The sequence below is a fragment of the Marmota monax genome, unplaced genomic scaffold (genome assembly GCF_021218885.2).
Source record: "Marmota monax isolate L192 unplaced genomic scaffold, Marmota_monax_Labrador192_F-V1.1 WCK01_AAM20220418_F8-fsc00023, whole genome shotgun sequence".
Lineage (NCBI taxonomy): Eukaryota > Metazoa > Chordata > Mammalia > Rodentia > Sciuridae > Marmota > Marmota monax.
In genome coordinates, this window is record NW_026692907.1 from 12,043,652 (window position 1) to 12,067,723 (window position 24,072).

The window sequence follows — 24,072 nt, forward strand, 5'->3', positions numbered from 1 at the left end:
TACTTTAAGTTTGATTTATCATCTTTATGCTGTGAGATGTACTTCATCATTTCTATGCTTTATTCTAAATCTGTTTAAAAATGACCACTTAAAAAAATTCTCTTACCCCAGTAATTAGGAGTTATCTTTTCAGTTGAATTGGGGTCACAGCGTCAGCTGAAGGAGGTACAACTTGGCCAGAGATGTGGATGTGGAGCACCCTGATCCAGAACACCAGTGCCAATAGGTAGGCTCAAGTGACCTGTGTTCCCAGCATATCTCCCCTAATCCCCGTGTCCGAATATTAATACCAGCTCAAGAAGATTCATCCAACCTATTTTCTGCTTCATTCTATTCTGAGTGCTTTTCTGATCTTCCTACACATCAGAACCACGATACTTAGAGATGTATAGATGATGCAGAGTTGGAGTCTGCACAGCTCTCTTGTGTCCTCATGCATCGTCTGGATGTGAGGATCAATTCTGTGAATTTTCTCATGACATGACTGTTTTGGCCCTCCAGGCTCCTCATTTGTTTATCTTCCTGGTTCAAGAGCTAACTGAATCTGGGGAACAGTTCTCAGATGGGGGACAGTTCTCAGAGAAGAAAAAGAATGAGTAGAAGACACTACATGCAGAAGGGGTTAGAATAAAGAGGTCTTTTGGGACTTCTCTTCATTTTGGTGGGAAGAAGCAACAGTGCTCAAACTGGCCCAAGGACTGGAGGTTGAAGCTGTATGTAGACGGCCAACAGAAGAATAGTGCTGGACAGGATCACATTGGCCAGGATCCTTAATGTCACAGCTCAGGAAGAGTGCTTGGTTAATTTATAAGCATTGGTTCATCTTTTTTTCAGTCTCTCCTTGTGCAAGCTATTTGCTGCACCACGACTGGCCATTCAAGTTTCCAAAAACATTGGTTTAGATCTTTTCTGCCTACCTTTTGTATAGATCCTTACGCCCATAAAATGAATTTTAGTATGGTTCATGTGACTCCATAGTCTTACTACAGCTTCTCCAGTCTTGTCCCTGTCCCCACAATCTTTTGAAAGCCACTACTCTATAAATTCATCTCTAGGATGGTATTAAGGCCACCACACCATGGTGGCTTCTTTCTGATGTGAACTTCTTGAGAACAAAGGCCCATCCATCTTTGCTTCTGTCTCCACCCACATTCAGGACATGCAAAAAAATCATGACTTCATATCGTGACATCATGTTCTAGTTCACAAGAGCTTACCTCAACGTATGGTGAGGTGATCTCCACTGAAACCTTGTGAGGCAGGTATTATGATCCCATTTTAGAGATGAAGAATCAGGCTGGGAGAGGTGATAGTCTACTGTGTGTCAGGTACAGGCCTGAGGGTTTTAGGTTTACCTGTTTCAGTTGAGAGCTGGCCCCATTTTACAGACTCAGTTCAGTTAAATTACTTGTTCAAGAATTGTACCTTTCATATTTCATAGAGTCTTTGAGCCTTGTTAGTGTCTGGCCTCTCAACCTGTGTTCTCTCCACAGACTCCAGTTCCTGGGGCTGCTGGCATTAGCTGCATGCTGAGTTACTGTTGGTTGGAGAAATGATGACTTATTTCCTAGTACTGGGGACAAACACCTAAGTACTCAGGCCCGCACCTAAGACCAGCACAAGGATAGGGCCTGGGGCTGGGGGTCTGAGGAACCCTGATGCTTGCTGTTAGCCAAATTAGTAGCCTGCTTTCTAGTGCTTGTGCCCAGAGATAGGAAATAAGGTTAGTAGTTCCATACCCTATGCCCTTTCCCCTGACAGTTCCTAAGAAAGAACCCTTGATGTGAAGAGATGAATCCAGTGCACCCTGGGTGCAGCCCTCATGCAGGGCCTGGGATTCAAATACATATTTATTGACAGACAGAAAGAATTGGCAAGTATATAGCTTCTGCTGCATCCCACTAGGAAGGTATCTTTGCTGATGAGGATGGAGCTATCTTTGCAAGGCCAGGAGCTGGGAGGGAAGGGGTTCATAACTCTGCCATTTGTGAAATTGATTGGACCCAAGACCAGTATGAAAGTTCCTTGTCTGGAGGGAGTAATCCTTAAATCCCCCATATGGTTTAAATGTAATTTGTGTCATTGTGAAGGAGTACTGGCAACGCAGGCGAATTCATTAGGCCAAATTGGGCTCGCTATGCTCGACAGTAACGTTTCTGAAGATGAAGTTCAACCTTTGCTGGAGAGCTAAAACAAATGAGTTTCTTAATAGCTGCCCCACTTAGTCCGCGCGTCTTAGGAAACTTAATGTTTTTAATGCCTCTTCTTTTTTACCATACTTCACAGTCCATCTACCATTGCTGCTTCTGGTAATATTTTTATATGGGGTTGAGTTCTATGGTGTCCATAAAATTATGTCTCAGCCCAGTTTTAGAACAGAATCTTTCTGGAGTAAGGACTATGTCCTTCTGGTTTCCTTTTGCATATAGACACACACCAAGATATTATATGCACGTGCTCAGAACATTATTTTTATAGTTCCGGCTTCCATGGAACTTCCTAAAAGTAGTAGGGACATGCTGGAATGTAATGTGTTGGGTGGGCAGAGAAGTTTTCGTGGGGGATGTTGGAGCACTCTTGTGTCTGGAAACCCCAAATCTACCCTGGAACTTTGAGGTCTCATTAGGAAAACTGCCATTGACATGGTTGGTTTCTCTATAATTCCAATGAAGAGATTATTAAAGTAATATTTCATAAATCTGGATCTCTTATTGAATAGATCCAGACACGTTTATCAGCCTGATTTGCAAGCCTTTGTCAAACCAGAGAAAACTTGGCACCAAATATTAAAAATATGAATTAAAAAAAGCATTTGTAGCAAGTTGGAAAATCATGAGCATGGAAACCATTAATAAAGTAAGCTTGTGTGTAAGCTTAATTTCTAAAGAATTTTACTTTTGAAACTAAATAAGAGCCCTAAATAAGCTATAAAAAGGAGCTGTGTTTTAACTGGCTGGTTTTCAACTTAATAGGTGTGTCTTGTGAGTTGTTTTCCTTGAGGTGTTCCCTGCACTTGGACCAGCCCCATTTGTCATTTGAAGGGGACTGGGCTCCCTCACCAGAGGCCTGCTTTCTGCATGAGCTCTGCTGGTCTTGTGCACGCAGCTCCAGCACACAGGGCTGTTCTTCCTGGAGAGGACAGTTGGCTGCCCTCAGAGCCTGTCGACTGTCAGAACTTGCTTGACACATTAGTAGAAAAATATCAGATTTTGTTTTTTAGGGATGATTCATTTTTCCCTTGAAAACCTTGACTCATCACATGTCAGACTCCCCAGACATGCCGTATGACTAGTCCTCATTTGGTTTTTAAGCATCCTTAACAAGTTTGCCAAAACTTTGACAACAGAGCTCCTTAACTGGCAACTTCTGCTGACCCAGATAAAGAACACATGCATATATTTAAATGGATTATTAAGAAAATTTCAGGGCTCACATGGGATTGGATATTAAATTTATTCAGGTAAAATGTCTTTAAACATGGGGCTGGGGATATAGCTTAGTTGGTAGAGTGCTTTCCTTGAATGCACAAGGCCCTGGGTTCATCCCCAGCACCACCACATACATACATACATACATACATACATAAATAAATAAATAAATAAATAAATAAACGTCTTTAAACATTTTAGGTTCTTCAAATGAAAAAGACAAACTGCTTCACTAAAAATATTTCCTTGAAAGTCAAGTCTACTTAAAACAAAAAAAGTTAATCTGATGTTCATATTATTTTTCTAAATAATAATTTGAACCCAACCTCATGCACTCAGAAAAATACATGTTTTTTACCTCTTTCTGCTTAAATTTTTCAAGGATTTGATGCATCTTCATCCTCACTTTTTTGTAAATTTCAAGGAATGACCAAGCCACTGATCACTCAGTGCATATTTGTAGGGATCTGATCTTCCAGAACTGAATGCTCTTTAAAATTCTTGATGGCTAATGAATAAACCTATTCTGTTAGATGATTTTCCCCTTCTATGTGGGATTGCATGTGGAAAGTAAAGAATCCCTTGGGTATCAAAATGACAGTGATATGAGAAAACCAGAGGTCACTGAGATCCCTCACATCCATTTTAAGATTGACCTTTAACTTGCTAGATGGCACAGAGCAACTTTAGCAGCAGATGGCCTCAGCGATGAGTGCCCAGAGGCTCCAGTTTACGGGGTGACAGCAGCAGTGAGAGCCACACCAGGTGTCCTGTTCATGAACCTGCTTCTTGGAGCTGTGATTGCCCTGAGTGGAGTCTGGCAGTGAGCTGGTGTTTGTGACTGAGGTCTGCTGTATGCAGCACTCGGGGGCTGTCTCTGCCCTAACAGGAAGCGAGGCAAAAATAATTGAAAGGTATTTGCCTTGGTTATGTGGGCAGAAGTATCCTCATCAAAACAACTTTGAAGGTTGCTTCGTGGGTGTGGGTGTGGGTGGGTGTGTGTCCCGTAACTTTTTCATAAGGGACAACAACCACAAGGGACTAATCACGTGTCCTCATTGAGAGAGATCATCCAGGCAAAACCTCTGTCAGTTGTCCAGACACTGTTGTAGCTGCGGAGTGGACAGACTATCTTGAATCTGGAGGATCCTCGACTACTTTCTGGACAAGTGGTGGAAATGAAAGATTAGTGATTTTGAAGAATGGATTTCTGGGACATATAGAAAAATGGAAGAAGGTCCTCTCCCACTGTTGACTTTTGCTACAGCTCCCTACCACGACCAGAAACCAGGAACGAGTGGATTACGGAAGAAAGCTTATTATTTTGAGGCAAAGCCATGCTATCTGGAGAATTTCATTCAGAGTATATTTTTTTCCATAGACCTAAAAGATCGCCAGGGATCATCACTGGTGGTTGGTGGAGATGGGCGGTATTTTAATAAATCTGCAATAGAAACAATAGTGCAGATGGCAGCTGCCAATGGGGTTGGTATATGATAAGTGTTGCTATGTCTCCGGCTCTCCAAGTAACCTCTTGATTTTGCAGAAATATACAAATGTACAAAGATTTGTATGTGGTATCTTCCTCACTTCTATTAACATTCACTTAAATTTCACTGTGACTTGAGAGATTAAATGTTGTGATTATCCTACAGAATTCCGTTAGTTCCATTGGGATCTGGGAATGTAAGTTCAGCTTCATCTGTGTTGTGCTCTGTCCCTGCTGCTTGAAAAGTACCTGTTGCTTTTTAGACATCTGAAGCACACTCCTGGCCTTAAGCTTTTGTGTCTACATTCTAACTAGCTTCAAGGGGCACCCTTGTCCTACGTAAGGGGACTGTGATGAATGGTGGAGAGAGGAGGGTTTGGTGTTCTTTCAATGGCTTCCTTGTTGAAGTTCAGTCACTTGTCAAACAGGAAAACAAAAGCCAGGGCGTGCTGTTGTTTATGGATCCACGTAGTCAAGCAGAAACGCAAGGAGGGGATTGGAAAATGTTAGGTGTGAGCCTTCCAAGAGGACCTGTTACAGAGGGACCTGCTTATAATGACCTCGGACACAAAGAGGTCCTATGTGGGTGAATTTGTGCAGCAGGGTAGAGATAATAGCTCCTGTAAGACTATAATGAAAGTAGGCCCTGCTGCAGCTCTGCAGCATGAAAAAGCATGTTGGCTGGATTAAGCGAATCTGAAGGAATTTTGCACCAGACAGCACTCATCCTATAATTTAGCAGTTTGCACAGCCCCCTCATCTACAGGAAGGTGGGCATTGGGACGTGGCAGTTTTTCCTCTGTGGGACCAAAAAAATATTTTCAGTGTTTTAGATAATGCTTAACAAGAATTTGGAGCACTCAGTCCTTCAGTGCTTGTACATTTTAAAATCTGTTGTGTTTCTTTTCCAGAAGAGATTCTGGTTCTGAGAATGTAAAATTCAGCACTGCAACCAAATTTGTTGGGCATTCATTTTCAGTCTGTTTTAATAATATGCCACACAGGTGTGTTTGCCAAAACCAAAATTAAAAAAAAAAACAAACAAAACACCAAACTAGATTTAAAAGTGTTTGTGGATCCTATTGTTTATAATGCAAGGTTTCCTTTGGTACTGGTTCAGAATCTGAATGCCTTTCATGTAGAAATTGCTGATAAAGCACTCAAATATGAAATTATTATGAAGATAAAATGTGACATGTCGTAAATTTCATCTTTGAGGAGAGCCGCACAGGGAACAGTATTAAGATGCTTTTAATCTTTTGAGAGGGACGAATGGAACATTATTTCTCCGTGTAGATCGGGGCTGTTGAGGGGATCTGGTACACTGTCCCCTTTGCTGTGATATATTTGGCTTCATTTCATCTTTGTGTGGAGCTGAAGGGTGTGGAAGAGGTGGGAGGAATGTGTAATTCAGGCAGACCCTATGGACATGCTCAGATTTACTGTCTGAAGGTTTGCTAAATAATACATTTAAGGGATAATAATTGACTAAATACATAACTGCCTATTTGTTAGAGCTGCCACAGCCCAAGCAGTATTTTCAAATCTTTTCAAGGACATTCATTATTAAGAATAGCGTTACATTTAGAGCAGTCATGCTGGCCACCTGAATCACTTGAAATGTTTAGTGGACTGTTAAAGCACTTTAATCTGATAAAAGCTGTGAATTTCTACAGGGTTTGGTTTCCCTTTTTTCTAACATAGCCTAAATTCTCACTGTTTTAATTTACTTTTGGTTGTGGGTAGGGTTGCAGGGAGAAAATGTCAAAAGAAGGGAGGATAATTATTGCTGCAGATTTTGGCAAAAGGCAGTGTTCCTCACCTTTGTCAGTACCCACTCTGCCCAAGAGCTGATTCGTGGAGGATGCTCAAGCTAGTGAACTAAATGGAGACCCCTTCATTATCCCCCCAACCCCCGCCCCAGCTTTGGTATACTTTTATCTGGTGGAGTATAGAATATAATTAGCCTTCCTTGGAAGTTTCTCTTTGTTCTTATTTGCATACATTTGAATCTACTTCAGTGGGTCCTGTTTAGAGTGTTGGTAGGTCACTCTGTCCCCAGAGCTCTGAATTTAGAGGACCGGTTATGACTAGCAGGACAATGGAACTGGAGCTTGGTGTGTGAGGAAACAACAAAACACCAAGCCCTATTTTCAGTGAAGAGAGAATCGAACACTTTGCTCCCTGCTGTGCTTGACTGTGGAATGTGGGCAACAGGAGGGCGCCAGAAAGGGACCCCCAGAGGCCATGTGGTGAGAGAGTCCCAGCTCCAACCTGGGGATTCTCTCTAGCATGGGAGCTGGGGTAGGTGATATCCACATAACCTCAGATTTGTCGTTTTAACAGTCTTCAGTGTAAAGTGGCATTAATTACCTTTCCAATTCTGGGAAACCATTGCTGCCATCCATCTCCAGGACTTTTCCATCATCCCAAATAGAAACTCTGCGCTCATAAAACAGTCACTCCCCATGGCCCCTGCCCCCAGCACCTCGTAACCTCCATCCCACTCTCTGTCTCTGATTTGCATATTCTGGGTCCCTCATGGAAGTGAAATCATCTATTGCTTGTCATTTTGTGTGTGGCTTATTTCACTTGGCAGGATGTTTTCAAGGTTCATCCACATTGTAACATGGATCAGAATTTCATTCCCTTTGTGAGTTTTAAAAAGAATATTTCTCCCATGTATGTTCCTCCATTTGTATCCATGTCCATAGATAGCAATGCCATCTTTGAATATGGCCACCAATTTTTGAAAATCTAATTGTAGTAAAAACACAATAAAATATGCCATCTTAGCCACTTTAAGCATACAGTTCAGCAGCATTTACTGTAGTCACACTCTTGTGCAACACAGCTATAGAACTTTCCATCTTGCCACACTGCAACTCTGCAGCTGTTGAACAGTTCCCACTTCTGTCTCCCCTGAACTCCTGGAAACCACCCTTCCTTTCTGTTTTTATGAGCTTGTCTCCACTAGGTACCTCAGCAAGTGGAATCCTGCAGTATTTGTCCTTTTGTGACTAGCTTATTTTACATAGTTTCATATATTCTTTTTTTTTTTTAGTCTCTCTCCACTTCTTCATACTTTCCCACTCATTTAGTGTGTGTTACCCTCAATTGGGTTTCCTTCTCTTTCAAAGCTGAATCATACTTGTATGCATATGCAGCATCTTGGTTACCTGTCCAACTTAGGAAGGGTGTGTGGGTTGTTTCCACCTTTTGACTATTATGAATGATGCTGCTTTGAGCACTGATGTTGTTTTTTGTTTGTTTGTTTGTTTGTTTTTTTGCCAAAGAATTGAATGCAGGGTGCTTAACCACTGAACCACATTCTCAAACATTTTTTTTAAAAATTTTTTAGCATGATGTTTGCCATCTTTTAAAAAAAAATCTAGTTGTTTTACTTCACCATGACCAGAAACTGAAGGCTTTGTTTATTAATGACTGTTTTTTTCTTTTTTATTTATTCTTTTTAGTTATTACATGACAGTAGAATATTTTGACATATCATACACACATGGAGTATAACTTCCCATTCTTATGGTTTTACATGATACAGAATTACACTGGTCGTGTATTCATACATGAACATGGGAATGTTATGTGCCATGCATTCTGCTGTCTTTCCCAATCCCATCCTCCCTCCCTTTCCCCCATTCCCAGCCCTTTAAAAGTTTTATTGGGTCTCACTGAGTTGCCTAGGGCCTCACTAAGTTGCTGAGGCTGGCTTTGAACCCTTAATCCTCCTAAGCCTCTGGGGAGCGTTGGTATTTAAGTGTCTGTTGAGTCCTTTCAATTCTTTTTTTAAAAAATCTCTTCATTTTAGATATTCATGAGAGTAGGGTATATTTTGACATATTATACATACATGGAATATAACTTATTCTAATTAGATCCCATTCTTGTGATTATACGTGATGTAGAGTTTCATTGGTCATGTATTCATTGCTTTTAATTCTTCAGGGATATACTTAGAAATGGATTTTTTGGATCATATAGTACAGGGAAGGGTTTTTGAAGAGAGGGGTACAGAATTATGGTTAGAAAATTAAACTAGGTGGTCCTGAGTAGTTGGGATGGTCTCAGCCTAGTAGAGGAAGGGAGGTTCAGGTGAGAGAGAGGCTTGGGAGTTTGGATTAAGAGTTGTTACCATGGTGAGCCGGGCGTGGTGGTGCACACCTGTAATCCCAGCGGCTCAGGAGGCTGAGGCAGGAAGATCGAAAGTTCAAAGCCAGCCTTGGCAACAATTAAGCTCTAAGCAACTCAGTAAGACCCTGTCTCTAAATAAAATACAAAATAGGGCTGGGCATGTGGCTCAATTGTTGAGTGTCCCCGATTTCAATCTCCGGTATAAAAAAAAAAAAAGTTGTTATGATGGTTCAGGCATCTTTAAGGAAAAGACAGTCATGGAACATATCGTCCCTATGTGAGATTGAGGTGTGATATTCCTGAGGGTAACTCACAGAACGAGTCTGCTCTGGGAGGGAAGTGCTTTGACCAGATGTACCCCTTCTTAAGCAAAGGAAAAAGGGTGGGGTGACATGGGTTTTCCTTGCCTCTGTCTCTCCTTCTTACTCTTATCTCGGGGCATTGTCCCCTCAGCCTGGGACTATTGCTTACTACAGTTCTCACCAAAGAATGGTAGAATTAAGGGGTGACTTGGGTGGGATAGCTTAATATTCATGAGCCTCTCCTTCCTCATCAAATATATACAAGATCTAAGTTAGTGTGCTTGATGTGCAAAGACAATTTTCAGATAATGCCATTAGCCACTGTGGCTGATTAAATTGCCTCCCCTAAGCTCCTCTAATAGAAATTCAGGAAGTGCCCAACTCAAGAATTTTATTCTCATTACAGCCACAGGAGGAAATTCCTGGAAGGGTGAGATGTCAGGAGGCTTCAGTGCCTTCTCTGCCATGACAAACTTGCTGTGGCCTTGTCCTCTTTCCCAGCATCTGCCGTTGTCCCTTTCCATCAGTGCCTGTTACCATTGGTGTTGGATGGGTGTGAGAGAGGGAACAGGCAGGGTCTGCTGTGCATGGTACATGGGAAGAGCAAATGTGAGAAAGGACTCAAGGTGCCTTGAGAGGTACAGAGAGAACGCCGAGGCCCAGGAATGACCAGCAGTGTTGACTACACCATCCGCAGTTTCCGCAGCCTAGAAAGGAGTCTACTGGCAGCACCTATCCTGGTGCTCACCATTCCCCGGGGGAGGCAGGACGTAACAAAAATGTTAGGGTCACTGCAAGAAAATTTGTTCAGAGCCCATACCCAGCTACTCAAACTCAAAAGTTTGAGGCCAGCTTGGGCTACTTAGGAGACCCTGACTCAAAATATAAGATAAAAAGGCGTAGGGAGATGGATAGCTCAGGGATGGAGCGCCCTAGGTTCAATTCTCAGTACCAAAAAACAACAACAACAAAAATTTGTTCCGAGGTGGACCTTGAGAGACCAGAGGTGAGGGAGATGAGCCAGGTGCTTCCTGGAAGGTGTTTGGTTGTGGGGAAAGGGTGGGACCCAGATGGTCGAGTTTTCAATGACCTGTGTTGGGGTGGGAGGGATGGGGGGGTGGCCAAGCTAACTGTCCAGAAAAACACTGGAGAGTTAGGCCGGTGCCATGTGTGAGGGACACAGGAAGGTGAGTTGAGAATACATCAAAAGGCCCAGCAGTTGCCCCGTGATGGTTCTGGCTGGTTTACTCAGTAATCTCTCCAGCATTCTTGTCTTAGGCCCAGGAGGTGACCCAGGTACATCCAAATGTGGGTAGGTGTGCCACCACATGAAAACTCCCAGCTTGCTGGGCAAGATAAATTTATGAGATCCATTTCATACTATTCTTGACATAAAATTGGTTCTTTTTACTTTTTAAGAATTTTACATTACAAAAGCCTTCTCTTTGGGTAGAATACTTTTAATGGGTGAACCTATAATCCTTTCTCCCATTGGGGTCTGACAGTATGACTAAGTTAAATAAAAATGTGGACTCTGCAGTGTATTCACGTAATGAGACTGATTTGGAAAAGCTCTATTAGAAATATGCTATTTTTTGTTTTTGTTTTTGTTTTTTGCCAGAAGGCCTTATAGCACCCAAGACTACACATTATTCAAAAACCACAAAGTCCCCAAAGCTATCTGAAGGAATGGCTTTGTTCAACAGTGCCAACTCTATTTCAGTAATATGGTAGAGATAGCTGAGCTGTCATTAAGATCTTCTCTGATCCAATAAAATATTTTCTTTGTCCATCTTCCTGTTGCTCTGGTGTTTCTGTGTGGTAGCTGTGGATTTATGGATGTTAAGGTATGTGTTCTGGATTTCTTCTAGATTGGTCGATTGGTTATTGGACAGAATGGAATCCTCTCCACCCCTGCTGTATCCTGCATCATTAGAAAAATCAAAGCCATTGGTGGGATCATTCTGACAGCTAGCCACAACCCAGGAGGACCCAATGGAGATTTTGGAATCAAATTTAATATTTCTAATGGAGGTAAGTTTGCTGTCATTTTGAGAACAGATGATTTTATAGTCAATGGGGTAAACCAATTCCTGAAACCATATTTTTAAACACCAGAAATAGTTTCTTAAACAAGGCTAGGTTCAGGTTCTCGTCCTTTACAGGGAGGGGTCTTTACCTCCTTAGGTTTGGAGAGATGCTTCTTATTTGCTGGGCCTGGATATGACGAGCCATGCATGAGGTTTGTCTTTTAGAAAAATTCTGATACTTTGCTGTCTAAGTGATACAATGGTAAATGTGTTAGTGAAGAGGAACAGCTGCACTTTGGTCCTTGTTATTTTCACGTGAACAGCACAGAATGATCCACTGTTTGCTGTTGGATTTGCAGGTCCTGCTCCAGAAGCAATAACTGATAAAATTTTCCAAATCAGCAAGACGATCGAAGAGTATGCAATTTGCCCTGATCTGAAAGTAGACCTTGGTGTTCTGGGCAAGCAGCAGTTTGACCTGGAAAACAAGTTCAAGCCCTTCACAGGCATGTTTACTTTCCTCCCATTCCTCCTCTCTCCTGTTTCCAACTGAGCAGTTTTTCCTTTCAAGGTTTTATTCAAGTGGGTCTTCAGCTTTGGAAAGATTGAGTCTGGGAGTCTAGAGACCTGAGCTCTCTGGGCCCTGCCTGTTATGAGCCGAATGGTGTTAGAAACTAACTCTCCAGGCCTCAGTTTCTGCCCGTTCACTAGAAGACCTATAATATTACATTCATAGCTAACTTGGAGCTCTTATTATGTGCCAAGCTCTTTGCATTCACTATCACATCTTATTCTCAATGTAGTTCTGTAAGGGCAGCACCGACTGCATTCACTATTTACAGAGGAGGAAACAAAAGCTGAGAGAAGAGGCTAAGCAACAGGCTCAAGGTCATGTGGTCAGTGAATAGTAAGACCTGGATTCAAACTCAGATATGAATGATTCTTAAGTCTAGGCTTTCAATCCCCCTGCATCCTAATATTCAGTAAAGTTAGTTAGATCATTTGGACTGCATTGAAGCTACAGAGGCAGCAGTGGTTAACATTTTGTTGTTGAATGCCAAGATGTGGCAATAACTGACAGAATAAATGTTTATAAACTTATTCATATTAATAGAATGAGGATGAGATGGGTGGCAGTGAGACCTGCATTTTGACTTTGCCCTCGTGTGTATTCTTTCCTCTAAACTTCGACTTTATGGAGTGCATTTTTTTTTTAAAGAGAGAGAGAGAGAATCTTTTTTATAGATGGACACAACACAATACCTTTATTTTTATGTGGTGCTGAGAATTGAACCCGGGTCCTGCCCATGCTAGGCGAGCGCTCTACTGCTGAGCCACAATCCCAGCCCCATTGTTTTTTTTTTTTAACCTACCCATCGAGAGCTAACAGGTATATCCTAATGAAGCTAAAACGACACTTTGGTACATCTCCGTGACATTCTTAGGGTTCAAAAAACACCAGACATGGGTATTGAAAATTCCCTGAAAATACAATAACCACTAAGTTCCTTTACAGCTTTTATTCCATTGACTGTACATGTGAAAAGTGATTCATTAAAGGACTGTTTTTTCTGCTTTTTACCATTAGGGCCTGGAAAAAAAAAGAAAAAATAGGCATTATGTTTTACCATTAAGTCTTAATGATAATGGGTCTACAAAAAAAAGAAAAGAAAAATAGACATTATGTTTTCTGTTATCTGTGACACCAAAATATACCCATTGTAGGCTGCTTGGGGAAGCAGCATGGGGGAGCTGCCAACCTGTGTGTGCCTGTCCCAGCTGGGTGGCAGGTTCCTTAACCTTTCAGACTTTCCTCGTCTATAAAATAGGACTAATAACATTTACCTCTGAGGAAAATTATTAATATTGGGTAAGATATCATTTAATAGTCCTGTCATATTGGAGCTGCTCAGTAATTGTCCTTTTAAAATGGTTATTTCAGGTTTGTAGCAATATAATCATTTCAAAGCATATTTCTAAATGTGTTTCATTCTCCCATCTTTTAATGTTGCTTGTCCACACAGTGGAAATTGTAGATTCAGTGGAAGCTTATGCCACAATGTTGAGAAACATCTTTGATTTCAACGCACTGAAAGAACTTCTTTCTGGTCCAAACCGACTAAAGATCCGAATAGATGCCATGCATGGAGGTATGGACTCTTGTCTCTTCCATTATTCCTCCTTCCTTCCTTTCTTTTTTTTTTCTCCACCCCTCCCCCACCTCTTTCTATTATTGTGATTCTGGGGATTGAACCTAGGTACTCATGCATGCTAGGTAAGTGCTCCCCCGCTGATCAACATCCCAGCCCTCGGTTTCTTTTTTAAAATTTTAAAAAAATTATTTGTTCTAATCCTCAGACAGTTTTTAAACGAGTTATTTTGTAACCATTTCAGAGCAATATTCACAGAGATAAAAATCTAATCATAGGCACCCAGAATAGTAGAGACATTCCTGAAGGTAAGCCTGTGTGAAGGTCAGTGCTTCCACATTGAGCCTCGGGTTTTGAATCACATGCACCTGCTGCTGTGCACTCTTCCTGCCCTTCAGAAGATTCTTCACATTCTTTCTACACACCCCCCTGTTTCTGAGGGGGTGGCCATTTGCTGGATGTAAACATGCTCTAGAGCCTCACTCCTCCTCTCTCCTGCCCCGACATGCTCCTTGTCTTAGGAGAGGGCAAGAGCAAGCTGGGGATTAAATTTAGGAAAAACAGGATGTGTATCTCCTCTCTTCTTCCTCTGGGGGTTGTGTGACCAGGCCAGTAGTTACAGCCACCATGATTGTGAACCAGAACCACGTGTGAGAATGTAAGAATTCCTTAGCACTTAACTTATCTATGTGTTTTGCAGTCATTTAAAACTTTAGACTCTCTAAGTGGCAAGGATTCTCCTGTGTGTGGAATCCATGCATTTGCTGCCAGGTTGGGCAAGACTTTCTGCCTTTGCTCAGGGGTGCTGTCCTGGGGCTGTGCTACCCTGCAAACCACAGTGAGAAAACCACCTGGTGGGCCTGGAACTTCTCCCCTGGGGTCCTTGCCAGCCCACAGGAGTCCCACAGAATGAGCCTACTTTCTTCTTAATGGGAAAGGATTCTTTCATTTTCAACAAACCATTCGACAAACTGTATTAAGACTTTGTTATATGAAATACCACTGTAAATATGTGGCTGGTTTCCCTTGATGTCTGCTGTTACTGGTTTTTGTTTGTAGCTTGCTTGAGTAGCAATGTAAGAGCCCTGGGTCCCAGCTCCCACTTCTGGCTGTGTAAGTTTGGGCAAATGTCTTCATTTCCTCTGTTTTCTTATCTATACATTGGAGATGACAATCATAATGTAAACATTGACAATGTACATGCTCTGTTCTCAGAGCTCCTGTCTATTAACTCACGCAATCCTGGCTTCAACCCTGTTAGGTTGTTGCTGTTATCATCCTCATGCTGCACATGGGAGAGGCACAGAGAGATTAGGTAACTTTTCCAAAGTTGTACAGTGATTAGCAAAACTGAGATTTAAACCCAGACAGTTGATCCCAGAGTGTGGGCTTTTAAGCACTAAGCTGCACCACCTTTTCTGAAGAACTAAATGGGAAAAGAGTTGAGAAGCACCTGGCTCAGGTGCATGGTAGGGCCTTCACGATGAGTAGCTCTCTTCCCTTTCCCATACTTTTCTTGTGAACTATCTCCACCTTTCCACCCTAATCTCTCATTACTCCTTTTTCTAGAACCTTCTGTCTAGTCAGAGGCATCTCTGCATTAGCCCCAATTTGCACGTTGTCACTGTTGCTCATGCCATTCTTCTTCCACCCTGCTTGCCTTCCCATTTCCACATGCTTTCATCATTTTTTTCTGATCCTTTATACTTTTATGCTTTATATAGTTGTGGGGCCATATGTAAAGAAGATCCTCTGTGAAGAACTTGGCGCCCCAGCAAACTCAGCAGTAAACTGTGTTCCCCTGGAGGATTTTGGAGGCCACCACCCTGACCCCAACCTCACCTATGCAGCTGACCTAGTGGAGACCATGAAGTCTGGAGAGCATGACTTTGGGGCTGCCTTTGATGGAGATGGGGTAGGTACAAGTGCCTTTCCATAAATTCTATTGCAGGCCAGGCCTGATCATGCAGGTGGGGGGAAAGTGGGCTGCTTCTGCCAGGCCCCAGGAGACTGCTGAGTGACTGCCAAGGATCCTTCATCTGACTTGAGGTCAGAACTAAATTACTAGAAGACCCTCATGGAACGAAATAAAAGTCTTGAAACATAACCCATGCCTTTAGTTTCACACATTCATTCATATTTACTAAGAGTAGAGGTTTGGGTTATGATGTAATGACTGGTACTTCATGAACTGCATCAATTCTAGATACTGTTCTAAGGTAGGCTCCTGTCCTCAGCTAGCAGCTGACTAATTATTAATCACTGGAAAAAGTTTTGAGCTTATACCTAATCATTCATTCACATTAGCTAAATGATGAAACTATGGTTTTATAGCCTGTATGAAGGCTAAATTGAGAGAATTAGCATTTTATTTTTTTCTCCAAGCATTAAAAATTTTAGAAATAAAATGTTTTATTTACATTGGTGACCACATAATGACAAAGAAGAAATGTGTCTCTTAGGTTTGTAACCCTGGCATCTCACAAATAGTAGGTACTGTGCATGTTCATTAAGTTGAAATTTTATTTTTGTTGCTGTTTTTCTGAACCAGCTAGAAGTCACTATTTCCTGAAAAATAACCTTTCTCCTATAAGTATTTGGGGAAATGAAAGGGGTTCACAGCAGATGTTGCCTTGCAGTATGTCTTTCCGATGTTGGGGGTTTTCCTCCACCCTCAGATAATTGAGTAGCATTGTGTATCAGGCACCCAGGGGCAGTGAAGGTGACAGCATATTTTGTTGGGTTCCATACCAAATCACGGGACTTCTTCGAAGAAATCTGCCTTTGTTTCTCAAAGGATGCCTGGTGACCTTTCAAACTATGTAAACAGCCAACATTTCCTCTTTCATATGTTCTCTCCTCTCCTCAGGGAGAGGGGTGATTGGTTCCAGAGTTTGGGAAAGGTCTAGAGGTTAAAGTATGCTGGCCCCTGCAGGGAGAACAGAGGATTTCGCTCACAAAGAATTTGTGCTTCTACTTCAATTGAAAACCGTTTTAGCTTTTGGGCATGGAGGTGCCTTTTTCCCATTTGTACTGTACAAATTCATTAAAAATAAAACCCAGTCTTTAAAGCCCATTATGGATAAATATATCAGTTTTAAATTATATAAGACTTCCTTGAAAGATAGTTTGATGACTTTGGTAGTTTGATTAAAAGGTCTTCCTTTCAATCTCCCTTCTTCCAAAGGATCGAAACATGATTCTGGGCAAGCATGGGTTTTTTGTGAACCCTTCAGACTCTGTGGCTGTCATTGCTGCCAACATCTTCAGCATTCCGTATTTCCAGCAGACTGGGGTCCGCGGCTTTGCACGCAGCATGCCCACGAGTGGTGCCCTGGATCGGTAGGTCTCCCCATTCCCACAGCCCTCCTGTCTGGGGTCATCCTGGGCTTCCCCATCCCCTCTGCTGTGCCTGGAACAGTTTTCTTCCCTTTCCATTGTATCCATATGGTGCATAGTGTGTGCTCAGTTGTTTCTCATATGAGGGAATAGGGGATGTGTTTTTAGGATTATACCCCCTCCATTCTGAGCTCCCTTAGCACCTGCCCTTCCTCCACCCGTCACTTACCACACTGGGTTCTGATAGCCACCTTGCTTGTTCGGCTTCCTGGCTAGGCTCTATACATTTGCAGAGAAAGGACTTGTCTTATTCACTGTCCTGGACTCTGCCTGACATATAATAGGACACACACACACACACACATACACACACAATTTTTTAAAAATGTATGAATGTTTAAATGCTAATGACTGAATGCATGGATGGATGTCACTTTCGCTGCACTCAAGATCACTTGCTTTTAGCAATGTGCATGGAGTGAAAGAGCAATTCTAAATAATTTTACAGTTTCAACACAACAAGATTGCTCATACACTTAGACATACAGCAGTTCTTTATTTGTCCAAAATCTAAAACAGAAAGCCCAAATTGGTAAAATAGAAAAAAAAAATCAAGTTTATGTGATAGAAAGAAATCAGTGACAATAAACCTTTGATAGCTCAGACTTGCTTCTAGATATTTGTTTACTTATTATGTATCACTTCATTAGATGAACATTTTAAAGTAGCTTATGAGACCACATCTAAAACAATTGAAAAATAAAAAGTAATAAATAACAAGTGAGGGCTAGGGAAAATATTAGTAGAACTTGTCAGGTGCCCAGGAAATCTTGTTGAATGAATGATAGTAGAGAATGAATGAATGAATAAAAGGTCAAGGCCAGGGAGGAAAGTAGAATGTATAAATTAAGCTGTTATAATAGCAGTTAATCTTCAAGGACTATTACCACATGCTAATAAGTGCTTTATATATTTTAAGTCATTTAATTCCCAAACCAACCCCATGAGACAAATGCTATGTGTGACCCCATTTTACAGATGGAAGACAAAAGGGCAAAGAAGTTAACGCAGCTTGCAGCTCACTTACGCTCACCCAGATAGTGAATGACTTGAGTCAGGAATGAGCCCAGAGCCCCTGCCTCCTACTATGGGGCTCTGCAGTAGGTTCCTATGAGAGAGGAGATAGCTACTGAATCTGTGGTGACTTAACTTCAGCCAGCAAGAAACTAAGGACTAATATCTGGCTAGCAATTGATAGCTTATAAAGGGCTTTTTACATTTTCTCTCTCAGTTGATCCTCACAGCCACCCTTACTATAAAGAAGAGAAAGCCGGAAGTCAAGAGGAGTTAGCAGTCTTGTCCAATATCCCACTAATTTAGAGCAAGGGTGAGGCCCATTGCTCCTGCCTCTGGATGCTGCACGTGGAGTCAAGAGCTGGTTTGTGGTCACATTATCATGCTAGCTGACCAGGCCCTGAATGAAATACCTTCTGTGTCATCCAGAGACAATCAAATTTCAATTTTCTGAAAAATTAATAATTTACACATAGATTTGCAACTAAAACATCTTGTTACCCAGATAAAACTTTATTATACTTTCATAGTTTTCAAAAATCATGTATTTGATTTTCTTCAAATGTTAGAGTCCAGGCATGCCATTGCTTTGGTAGGAATAGGCGAGCATTTCCAAAAGCAAATCTCACTGAAATGGTGCTGAAACTTACCAGGTAACTTCTTACTCAAAGGAACAAGGACTTTCACTGAGAGATTTTATTTTATTATTTATGTATATATGTATCTATTTTTTTTAGTTGTAGTTAGACACAATACCTTTATTTTATTTACTTATATTTATATGGTGTTGAGGATCAAATCCAGCACCTTGCACATGCTACATCAGCACTCTACCACGGAGCCACAACCACAGCCCTATGTATCTATTTTTGATGCTGAAAATTGAATGCAGAGCGTCTTACACATGCTAACAACTGAACTAGACCCCCAGCCCCACTCAAAGGTTTTTAAATACTCTAAAAATATACAGGGAAGAGTAAAGAATGTGTGTGAGAAGAAAGTGGGGCACTGACCAGAGTGGGTGAAGCTGGTGGAAATGGGAGCCCCCTAAGCTGGGCATGAGGCACATGCCTGTAAATCTAGCAATTCAGGAGGTTGAGGCATGAGAATCTCAAGTTTAAGGCCAGCCTCAGCAACTTATTGAGGCCCTGAGGCCCTCAGCAACTTAGCAAGACCTTGTCTCAAAAATATAAAGGGCTGGGGACATAGCTCAGTGGTACAGTGTCCCTGGGTTCAATTCCCAGTACCAAAACAAAACAAAAAAGACCCTGCTGGGTGCTCTCCTGTGGGCTTTTGATGAGAGCAGCATTGTTGGGAAGCTCAAAGTTGGGCTGTCAGTCATCCTGCCTGTGTGACCTTGGTCTCGTCTGAATCCTTTTCCCTCCTCTGTAAAATGCTGGCCTACTAAACCCAATATTTATGATTCTGTGATTATAACACCTCAAAACATCATTCTTTTGTTCTTTACAAAGTGGTTATAGATGCAGTCTTTAACCAAGACACCTGGGTTTAAATGACCCCTAAAACAGCCCTACCTATTTTATTGCTATTGCTTCTTTTAAACTATTAAAGTGTGCTCTGAATGAATTCTTTCTTCTTCCTCTTCTCCCCCTTCCTCTGAATCTTTATAGAATATCCCATTGTGCCCAAGTTTTCTCTTATGATTTTTCACCAATCTTAGAATTATGTATACCTCTGAGCGATGCTAAATGGGACCCTTGATTACAATAACGGTTGCTCTTTTCCACCCTCACCCGGCCCTGCTCACAGTCCTGCTGTGATGTAACTTTGATTTCATGCCTTTGAAGGGTGGCTAACGCCACAAAGATTGCTTTGTACGAGACCCCAACTGGCTGGAAGTTTTTTGGGAATTTGATGGATGCAAGCAAACTGTCCCTTTGTGGGGAGGAGAGCTTCGGCACTGGTAAGTTGCAGTCCTGTGCTAGCATTTTCTTCCCCACAACTGCCACCTCCAGTGAAAGTTTAGACTGCTAGGACAGCCCTGAAATAGCAACAGTAGCTGATGTGTCCTAAATCAAGAAGCAATTTATTTATAACAGCCTGATGGAGTATACACATTGGAAAAGCGGTGAGCACATTCCTGCAGGACGGCTAATTTTACTTTCAGAGGATCATGTCCACTGAGACAGGAAGTTTGGGGGCTTCCTTGGCGGCATGGTCATTGAGTCTACAGGGATTAAACAGTGATAAACATATTTTTTTTTCATTCAGTGGCCAAAGAAACCTTCCTAAATGTTTTTGTTTCTGGGAAGAAATATGGTGAAGTGAGTCAGTTTTTCGTTTTTATTTAAGAAGTCTCAGCACAGCATTAAGTCTTTCTCATTCATAGATCCACGTTTTCTATGGCTACAAGTTATGAATTATCAAGGCTAAATTAAGGGAGACCATTAGGGTGAAACTAATTTGGTAGGTAATAAGGAAATTAAAAATACATCCTTGTGCATGAGGGTATGTGTGTAAATTGTAGCATGGTGAAGTGGTGTGATTGGGCATACTCTGGGGGTGATCCAAGAGCTTTAGACCCCACTTTATGTACTGGCTGTCTTTCTCTCTGCCTGTCCAAGTATTGAACTGAACTCGAACCTCCTCCCTAGTACCCCATCCTACCTGTATCAATCTCTCTTTTCCAAATATCTGTTGAGGCATGTGGCCCTTGCCTTTGTGTTGGTTTCCAATCAGGTTGCCAGGTACTCAACATGCTACATCTCTTCCATTCTCTCTACCCAACATTTTGAAGTAAAGGAACTGATCTTCCTGGTCCTGTAGTACATACTATGGGCGTGTGTTAGAAAAGAAAAGAAGATCAATTCATGTTACATTAAACAGAACAGAGTACTGATTTCCTTTCCTTTCCTACAGTTTCAGATGCAGGGTGGGTTGGATGAGCCTGTAGATTTGATGCATATTTACACAAAGTTCTAAGCAATTTAATATCCTTGGGAGAGTGGCAGTACTCTTGGGCAGTGAATTGACTTGATAAAATTGGAAAGTATTAACAAAGATAAAAAAGTTTGTGGGTTGAGCAATGTCCACAAAGAATGTTAGATTATTTCTGATAGTTTTAAGTCTTCAACCAAAGAATAAAAGACTACTGCTTAGTCCTTTACTATTTCATATAGCGTGGGTGGTGCCTTGTTATTCCTTGAGATACTATATATATGAATGCCCAGTGAGGTGGTCTTTGCCTGTGAAATTCTCCCAGTGTTATCCAGTGCAGACTTGGCCTCTGTTATTCTTCTCTATAGATAAAGATGTCTTTGGAGGCAAGTTACAGTCTATTGTAACCCTGTGGTTTCCTGCCCCCATGTACCTATATTAGTGCTGAACCTGGTGAAAAAAGAGAAATCTAGAATCTGGTTTCCAAGAGTGTGTGTGATTGTGGAAGATTGCTAGTTTTATGAGAGGTTTCTAGGGGTCAACAAAGATTGGAAAACTTGGAACCTACCTCTCTATCTTGGATATTCACAATGATATTAACATCTGAATGTTCCAGAACATTCCACCATAAGGACTATTGTTAATACAGTTTTATCCATAGTTACCCACTATATCTTTTTACCTTGTATACTTATTTATTAAGTAGTACATCCAGTAATGTCTTATCCCATAGGCCCATATGGGAAGCTTTGGGCAAGAGCCCCAGAAGTAAACAGGAGCCCCTGTGTTGACTGGGTGGGTACAGGCCTGAGGATGAAACACCAGGAGCTGTTCTGTCTTGCATAGTAGGACTAATAATTAGCAGCAGCTCCAAGGTCTGTGTTCTCCAGGCTGCCCATCCTGCTTCAGTCAAGTTAACTAAACTTCTGATCTGCATTATAGAAGTGTTGGTGTCTATCTACCATGGTCCTTGCTGGTGAATGATTCCAACAATGCCTTTACAGAATTTCCCATGGTGAATGTTATATAAGCTTTGAAATATTCTATAGTTTAATTGAATGCAAGGTGCTTTATTTCTGTATTTTTCTGAGTAACAACAGAAGCAATTTCTCAGGAAAGCCTCCTTGACCTTCCAGAGTGGGCCAAGTTCCCCGATTACTTGTTCTTGTGGCACCACGTGCCTATCCTTTGTTGAACTTGTTGTGGCTGGGATTTTACAATTATTTATGATACTTTGATTAATAATGTCTGTTGCCTCCACTAGATTATAAGTTCCATGAGGACAGGGGTCTTATATGTCTTATTCATTATTGTGTCCTAAAAGCCTCCTGTGGAACCCAGCATAGAATGGGTGCACTGTAAATGCTTGTTGAATGAATGAATGAGCATATTTCCCTTGGCACCTTCCATTTCGACAAACAGAATCCTGCTGTTGGAAGGAAATAATTTTTTTAAATATTTTTTTAGATGTTGAAAGACCTTTATTTTATTCACTTATTTATATGGGTGCTGAGAATTAAACCCAGTGCCTCACACTTGCTAGGCGAGTGCTCTACCACTGAGCCATAACTCCACCCTGGAAGGAAGAATTTTAAAAGTCATTTGATGTAATTTCCCTTGTAAGGCTGGAACCACAAGTCATCTGTCAGTGTTTTCCTGATTAAGCACCCACCTCCTTGGAGGTCCTCACCTCACCTCTTGCAATGGGGCTCTCTCATTCAGCACCACTCCTGCTCTAAAGTCCAGGGTCGGGAACCCTAAGGTCTTTGCAGGAAGAAATGAGCTCCCATAAAAAGAAAAGAAGTCTTCTTGCAAAGAGGTGCAGAGGAGACCGACTTCAGAAGAACTGGCTCACCAAGTAAAACAAACCACTAGCATTTAGAGAACAAGCCTATAATACTGTATAACTAACATTACCAAATACTCACCAGTCTGCTTATGATGGAGAAACAGCAACTTTCTGGCATGATTATCATAACTGCAGAGGCTGGGACTCCTCCTCAGACATCAGCATTATATACACCAGGGATAAATGTGTTTTTCAATAGGGAGTCAGAAATGAGGGGCAGCCCTACACAGATGGACCTGTTGTTTTGGGCTGATCTCATGGTACCATGCTGTTTCCTCCTCCTGACTGGATAGTGATGCACATGATAGTGATAGAGAGGGCAGAGTGTAGAGTGTCAGTTCTGTCCCACCATGGCCTTGTTACGAAATTGAAAGTAAATTACTGAATAGTATAGAAGGTCACTACTTTTTAAACCCTTTTTCAGGAAAATGGGGGGCTTGGGAAAGAGAGAGAGGAAATCTGGTCAAAGATAAATTTGGTATCACTTGGAGATGTGCCAGTAAGTTATCATCTGTTCAGATCTAAAGGTTAGCAATATTTTTCCTTGTCCCATCTTTAAGTGATAATGTATCATACACAAGTGATAACTTGAAAAAATGGATGCTTTTTTATGCTCTGGGGACAGGACAGTGAGCATTTCCATCAGGAATGGAAGACTGACTTTGGCCAGGTAATCACAAATGTGTAAAATGAAAGGAGGTGACACATCAAGTGTCTGGGAGCTTTGTACTCGGGGTGCCTGACTTTGTTCTGTGGTGTAGGGGATCAGGTTTTCTGTCTCTGCCCATTTTGACTTACCTGGCTTTTGAGTTCTTCATAGATAAAGCCCCCAGGGGAAGATTTCAGCATCCCAGGTCTGGCAATATCCCAGAGTAGCCCAGTAGAATGAAGCTTATGCCCTAGTCATAACTAACTCGTTTAGTTATGTAAGGCTGGAACCACAAATCGTCTGTCAGTGTTTTCCTGATACCTGCAGATCTGTCTCCTCATCTATGTATCTTCGTTCATCTCTGAGGGCAAGAGGCTTATCTGATTCATCTTGGTACTTGAATCACACAGATTCATATTGGTCGAGTGTAAGATGAAGTTTGTGTTAAGATGCAGTTGCAGCCATTCACTACCTCCCGCCAGAGAGCCTTATGGAGAGAAAGCAAAGCTCCAGAGACGCATTGCAGGAGTTGCTGAGTGGAGGGCCTGGGAGCTCCTGGGGACAGCCGCTGGTAGCTGGAGTGACTGAGAAGGCCTCCAGTGCACTCACCATCCCTTGCTAGTGAGGTTTTTTGAGCAGTGGAAGGCAAAGAGGACAGGACTCTGGGCAGAACAGGTCTACTGAGCTCCCCAGCCAGTCTGCTGGGGACTGGCCA

The 24,072-nt window shown here is 41.8% G+C and overlaps 1 protein-coding gene across 1 annotated transcript in view; it reads left to right on the forward strand.

The window, feature by feature from the left end:
* Positions 1-24,072, forward strand: part of Pgm1 (phosphoglucomutase 1) — a 60,678-nt gene that overhangs the window by 23,547 nt on the left and 13,059 nt on the right. Inside the window, exons 2-7 of the mRNA XM_046450953.2 lie at positions 11,240-11,402; positions 11,758-11,904; positions 13,423-13,548; positions 15,273-15,463; positions 16,736-16,890; positions 19,770-19,885. Coding sequence (XP_046306909.1) covers positions 11,240-11,402; positions 11,758-11,904; positions 13,423-13,548; positions 15,273-15,463; positions 16,736-16,890; positions 19,770-19,885 — 898 coding nt within the window. The remainder of the gene's footprint in view (positions 1-11,239; positions 11,403-11,757; positions 11,905-13,422; positions 13,549-15,272; positions 15,464-16,735; positions 16,891-19,769; positions 19,886-24,072) is intronic.